The following is a 6,209-nucleotide window of genomic DNA, read 5'->3' as shown; positions in this document are numbered from 1 at the left end:
TTTTAATTTAATATTACATTTAGTGTTACATAACATGTGATGTATTAACTAGCTAAATGAAATTAATCGGTTAATCATTCTTTCGTTTTCATTCTCTTGTAACTATTCAGCCACTGTTTTTCCATGGATTGTGCAGTAGAGAATGGCTCCTCCTTCTCGTCTTCCTCCACCTCCCTCGGCATCTATCTCAGACATTTATGCCCCTTCTAGTGGCGGTTGCCAGAGTGACATGTTCTGCTATTGCCTTTGTCGTCTTTGTTGGCAATAACAATCCTTCCGTTACTGCCTCCGGTAATAATTCTCTCCTTTTCAATTCCCAGCCGACAATTTTCCTTTCTTTTTCTTTAAAAGAAAAAAAAAAACAACTTGAGGAAAAGAAAAGTTCAATATTCAACGTGCGAAAAGAAAAGCTATATTGTATGTATATGTATATATTTATATATGTTGTTGTGCTGTTGTATAAGTTATCAATTTCATCTGCATTAGTTCATATAAAGGACATAATAAGAAACCATCAACGTAGTTTTTCACAGAGGGGGCTGCAGCCCGGCCAAAAATATAAAAATATTATTGGTTGATTGATCATTTTCAACTCTAGTGACGTATTTGTGGCCAAAATAATATGTTAGCTTCCCACCATTAATTTGATCTTATTTCCATCCAAGAGAAAAAACATAATTTGTTTTCGTTTTGGCGTATTAAATCTTATATAAATTTTTTTCCTCCTCTTGGTAAATTCACAAAACATATGGGCCAAGAATCATGTGATACTCTTTCATGAAATAGATTACTTGTTATATATATATATATGTGTGTGTGTGTGTGTGGATTCATGAATGAAGGATAAAAGATGAAAGCTCTTCATTTTTCTGGATGGTAGATGAGAATTCGAGGCTCTATACATACAGACTCCACTTTAGGAAACTATTCATCACTCATCACGTGAGTTAGGTTGCACCCTCTCTTTCTTCCCCCACCCGCAAAAAAAAAAAAAAAAAAAAGATATTGTAAAGTATGTCAAATAATCTATATTCTTTAAAAAAACTTATAATGTATGTATAAGTATATAATATTATATATATATATATATACACAGTGAAATAATTGATTAGGTTAAGAACAAGAGCTCTTCCATCGAGGAAGGAAAAAAGTAAGTAAAAAAAGGCAATTAATCATGAATAACGTAGAAAGTTCATGGAATGAAGGATCACCACCCCTTTTTGGTATAATTAATGTTCCAAGGCAATTAAGATTCATAGAATCCTACCATTAAAATTATATAATAAAAAAATCACTACATATTACACCACCAACTTTCTGCTCATGACTTCTTTACTAGTTACAAGAAATTTGATCCTATGGTGCTTATGGCGCAGCTATTTTGGACCATACAAATTTCCTTTCAACTTCTTAACATTATTTTTTCCATTCACAATCAGGATATTGTTGCCTTTTGTTTACAAATATCAAAGAAATTAAATATGAAAAATTTGTCTACTTACACATTTTTTCACCGTAATAAATTATATATGTATAATTAGATAGTTAAGAATGGAAGTAAAATACCCCTTACATATGTATATACAACGGGTACCCTAGCTTCTAATTATTCAGTTTCATTTGAACTCATTGAATACTTGGAAGTAATTATTTATGTATAAATTATAAAATAATGACAGAGAAGTACGATAATTAGGCGGAAAGACAACGTGGGTTTAGTTAGTTAACCAAACATCGAACTCAACCATGGTTCCAACGGGGGAGGAAGTAGTAACTAAAGTCGACTGAATCAGACAAAACCTGTACAGGTGTCACCCTTCTCCTCAATATCTTAATCACGAACTCTCCCATCTCCGTTTCTCACTATAAAAACCCCCTCCCACCATCCATTTCTGCCACTCACTTCTTCCTCTCCATTAATTCTCCTGAACTAAATCAGCTCTACCTATATTTCTGGTTGTGACTAATATGGATCTTCCTCAAACGCAAGGCAAAACGCTCCCCGATGCCTGGGACTATAAGGGTCGGCCGGCGGAGCGGGCCCATACTGGTGGCTGGACTAGCTCTGCTATGATCCTAGGTCACCTTCTCATCTTACTTATGACCTCGCCTTCCTCGTCTCTTAATTTCCACGACGTTACTTAACATGTTTGCATGTACTATCAGGTGTTGAGGCTGTTGAGAGGTTGACAACGTTGGGTATTGCCGTAAATTTGGTGACTTACTTGACGGGGACCATGCATTTGGACAATGCTACCTCCGCCAACACTGTCACCAACTTCCTCGGCACCACTTTCATGCTTTGTCTGCTCGGTGGATTCGTTGCCGACACTTTCCTCGGCAGGTCTGCTTCTTATTACTCGTATATACAATTTCTTTCTGCTCTTCATTAGCTGCTTAGTTAACTAATTAGCTTTTACCATATTTGACAGGTACCTTACTATTGCCATCTTCGTCACTGTGCAAGCAATGGTAAGCAACAATGGATCCGTCTCATTAAATACCATAGATTAGTCTTTTCTTTTTCCATTTTTGACACATGGTGATGATCAGGGTGTAACAATCTTGACTATCTCTACCATTATCCCAAGCCTCAAACCACCAAAATGCAACATGGAAACGGGGTCCTCCTGTATCCAAGCAAGCGGCAAACAGCTTACTGTTCTATACTTGGCACTGTACCTTATTGCGCTGGGTACCGGGGGTCTGAAATCCAGCGTGTCCGGATTCGGTTCGGACCAGTTCGATGACTCGGATCCCAAAGAGCGAACTCACATGACCAATTTCTTTAACTGGTTCTTCTTCTTGATAAGCATAGGGTCTTTGGGTGCAGTTACAATCCTGGTTTACATACAAGACAACTTGGGGCGTGAATGGGGGTACGGTATATGCGCTTGTGCTATTGTGATAGGATTGCTTGTGTTCCTTTCTGGCACGAGACGATACCGTTTTAAGAAACTGGTGGGAAGCCCCATAACCCAAATAGCCACCGTGTTCGTGGCTGCGTGGAGGAAAAGGAATGAGGAACTGCCAGCGGATACATCGTTGCTGTATAATATTGATGATGCTGAAAATGTTGGAAAGAAGAAGAAGCAAAAATTGCCACATACAGATCAGTTCCGGTTAGTGTCCTTCTCAATCTCTTTCATTTAACTACACGCTTCTTAATTTTTTCTTTTAAGTAATTGAGTCAAATATTTTGAAAAAAAAAATAAATAAAAAAATAGAAAATTTCAACAAATATCAAGTAAAGGTTAAAGCATATACTAAGAAAAGACAAGAGGGTCAGATGGAACAAAATAGTAAAAATTTTGTCAGTACGTGCAGAGGACCAGTAAGTTGCAACTTGAAGTTTTTTTTTTGGCTTTAGTTCATTTAGGAAAGGTCATTAATGCAAATATCAATATCATTACTGTAAATATGGAGGTTAATTGCGATTATAATAAAGGGGGGAAGTGAAATAATTATCAGCAGAAGAAATACCCTTTACCTGTTTTAAGGAGATGAGAAATCCGCATTGGTAACTATAATTTGAAAGAAAAGTATAACTACACCTACCCATCTACATGAATGGGAGAACCTTGAATTATATATATGGAAGAAAACAAAATTAAAAAAGAAGTAATAAATTAATTATTCAATTCAAGTAATTGTAGAAATAGTTACTTATATATAAATAGAATATGGATCTGATGAATTCCATGGGAATTAAATGTAAGAGCAGGTGAAGACAATAAAAATGATGTATGCTGAGTTAATGAGCAGTTGGTGGGGCATGTGTCTCAGCCGACCTGGTACAAAGGATCCAATCAAGAACACACATATTGGTTTTAAGTTAGGGTGTCTGATAGTTCGCCTAATTCAAACAGTTTGCTGCCATAACCTTATCTGCATTCTCTGCCTTACAACTTATTATTATTATTATTATTTAGCATCATCCATGTCTACACCATGAATAAAGAAATTAGTTCATGCTGGTACAAAACTAGACAAAATTATTAATTAAGCTCCATAAAATTCATTATTTCTGAATCTCTCCGTATATTTTATGACCACCTATATGTATATGGATATATATATATATATATATAACCAATAATCCTTTTTTTTTTTCAGAAAATAAAGGAAAAAGTGAGCTAATTAAGGGACAAATAATTTTAAGTATTAAGTTAGAAGAGGAATCAAAAGGAGGTCACGAGACAGTGATGAGTTAATTAGTCAGTTTGTCTCGTGATCTAGGCTCACGCTTCTCGTATTAAACCCATATATTTATATATATATATATATATATGTATACATACATGTCCACTTTATACGCCTCTCTCAGCCTCTGCCTTTCCATCCATCCATACCCACACGCAAATCTATCTGCTGATACCAATTAACTTGATTTTCTTTCTTTGAAATTTAAAGACGTGTGTCATTGAAAATTTACATATAATCATGTTATAATATGGTCCACCAACATCTAATCTGGTGGGTCCAACGGTATAATATTAGTTGTCTCTTCTGTATATAGTATCTGCACATTACATAAGATATGAAAAGATATTTAATCCATTATTGGATCTTTTAATTTCTCAATTAATTAGTCAAGTGATAGAAAACAATCAGTCATTTTTTCTGACTGGTCCATATTTTTCTTTCGTCTGTCTTGTATCTTGTTCACTTCAGAAAAGGTTATAAGAAAAATGAAAAGGAAAGAATATGTGGTATATAATTGGTGGATACATGTATACATATATACATACATATACTTTTTGAATTAATTGGGTGTATACTTGCGTATATATATGTGCAGTTTCTTGGACAAGGCAGCAATCAAGGGACAAGACACGAGATTGGAAAACAAGTGGAGTCTATCCACATTAACAGATGTAGAAGAAGTTAAACAAGTGATCAGGATGTTGCCAATCTGGGCAACCACCATTATCTTTTGGACTGTCTACGCCCAATGCGTCACCTTCTCTGTCTCGCAAGCTACAACAATGGATCGTCACATTGGCAAATCCTTTCAAATCCCACCAGCTGCCTTAACCGGATTCTTCGTCATCAGCACTCTAGTCACTGTTCCTGTTTACGACCGACTCATGGTCCCCGTCGCAAGAAAGGTTCTCAAAAATCCCCATGGCCTAACCCCATTGCAGCGAATTGGTATAGGTCTCGTCTTCTCAATCATTGCAATGGCAGCAGCAGCTCTGATTGAAATCAAGCGACTCAGAACCGCACGATTACATGATCTCTTGGACAATCAAGAGGCTGAGATTCCAATGAGCGTGTTCTGGCTGGTGCCCACCTTTTTCTTTGTGGGGTCGGGTGAGGCCTTTACTTATATAGGCCAGCTTGATTTCTTCCTAAGGGAGTGTCCTAAAGGAATGAAGACCATGAGCACAGGGTTGTTTCTGAGTACCATTTCATTAGGGTTTTTTGTTAGTTCTTTGTTGGTGAGTATAGTACATAAGCTAACGGGTAGCCACCCATGGCTAGCCGATAACCTAAACAGAGGGAGACTCTATGACTTCTACTGGTTGCTCGCCAGCTTGAGCGCATTGAACTTTGCCGTATTTTTGGTGTGTGCTAAATGGTATGTTTATAAAGAAAAGAGACTTCTTGCGGAGGGGATCGAGTTGGAGGAAGCAGACGTTGGTTTCCATGCATGATCCATCGATATTATGCAGCTTTTAACTTCAAGCATATATCTAGCTGATCATCATCAATGACGTCGTATGGTGTTTTGAGTTTCCTTTTTGTTTTGCTTTTTTTTTTCTTTTTTTATAAATGGTTAATATTGTTGCAATTTTAACTTGTTGATATCTTGTACAAAAGAAAATTATATATAGAACCACGAAGCTGCAAAAAAGGAACAAAAGGAATCATCGGGCTTTGGTGTAGCAAAGAATTTGCAATGCTACAGTTGCATGTACAATTACAGAAAATAATAATCAAGTTGATGCATAAGTATATATACATCTATTTCTGTTCGGTACAAAGAAAAGAAAAGGTCATGTCGCGGCAGATTTTTAGAGGACACTAGCTTTCCCGACAGTATTTGAAAACCGCAGCGGATATTCACGATAATTAATCATAACCTTCTAAGAACAACCTAATTTCCTTCTATTCCCTCCCTCCCTCCCTTCTCGCCTTTTCTACAACTTTGCCTCCCAGCCAATTATAGCTCCACCTTGCAACACAGCTTTGCGTCCTTATCC

At 36.6% G+C, this 6,209-nt stretch overlaps 1 protein-coding gene across 1 annotated transcript; it reads left to right on the top strand.

Annotated features, from left to right (window-relative positions):
* The first annotated feature begins 1,878 nt into the window (after positions 1-1,878).
* Positions 1,879-5,963, top strand: NRT1.1 (nitrate transporter 1.1). Its single transcript, XM_022052333.2, has 5 exons — positions 1,879-2,080; positions 2,167-2,344; positions 2,433-2,472; positions 2,554-3,122; positions 4,802-5,963. Exons 1-5 carry the CDS (start codon positions 1,969-1,971, stop codon positions 5,658-5,660), a joined length of 1,758 nt encoding a protein of 585 aa, XP_021908025.1. The 5' UTR covers positions 1,879-1,968; the 3' UTR covers positions 5,661-5,963.
* The last annotated feature ends 246 nt before the right edge of the window (positions 5,964-6,209 follow it).

This window comes from Carica papaya, chromosome 4 (genome assembly GCF_054855325.1).
Source record: "Carica papaya isolate Zhongbai chromosome 4, ASM5485532v1, whole genome shotgun sequence".
Taxonomy (NCBI): Eukaryota; Viridiplantae; Streptophyta; class Magnoliopsida; order Brassicales; family Caricaceae; genus Carica; species Carica papaya.
Note: the sequence above shows the minus strand (reverse complement) of the source record. Positions and strands in the feature narration are given on the sequence as shown.

Excerpts from the sequence above, each read along its gene's own strand:
- NRT1.1 (XM_022052333.2), top strand. The coding sequence starts at position 1,969 with ATGGATCTTCCTCAAACGCAAGGCAAAACGCTCCCCGATGCCTGGGAC. Across the intron at positions 2,345-2,432 it reads GCCGACACTTTCCTCGGCAG|GTACCTTACTATTGCCATCT; the intron begins GTCTGCTTCTTA and ends CATATTTGACAG. Across the intron at positions 2,473-2,553 it reads TCGTCACTGTGCAAGCAATG|GGTGTAACAATCTTGACTAT; the intron begins GTAAGCAACAAT and ends GGTGATGATCAG.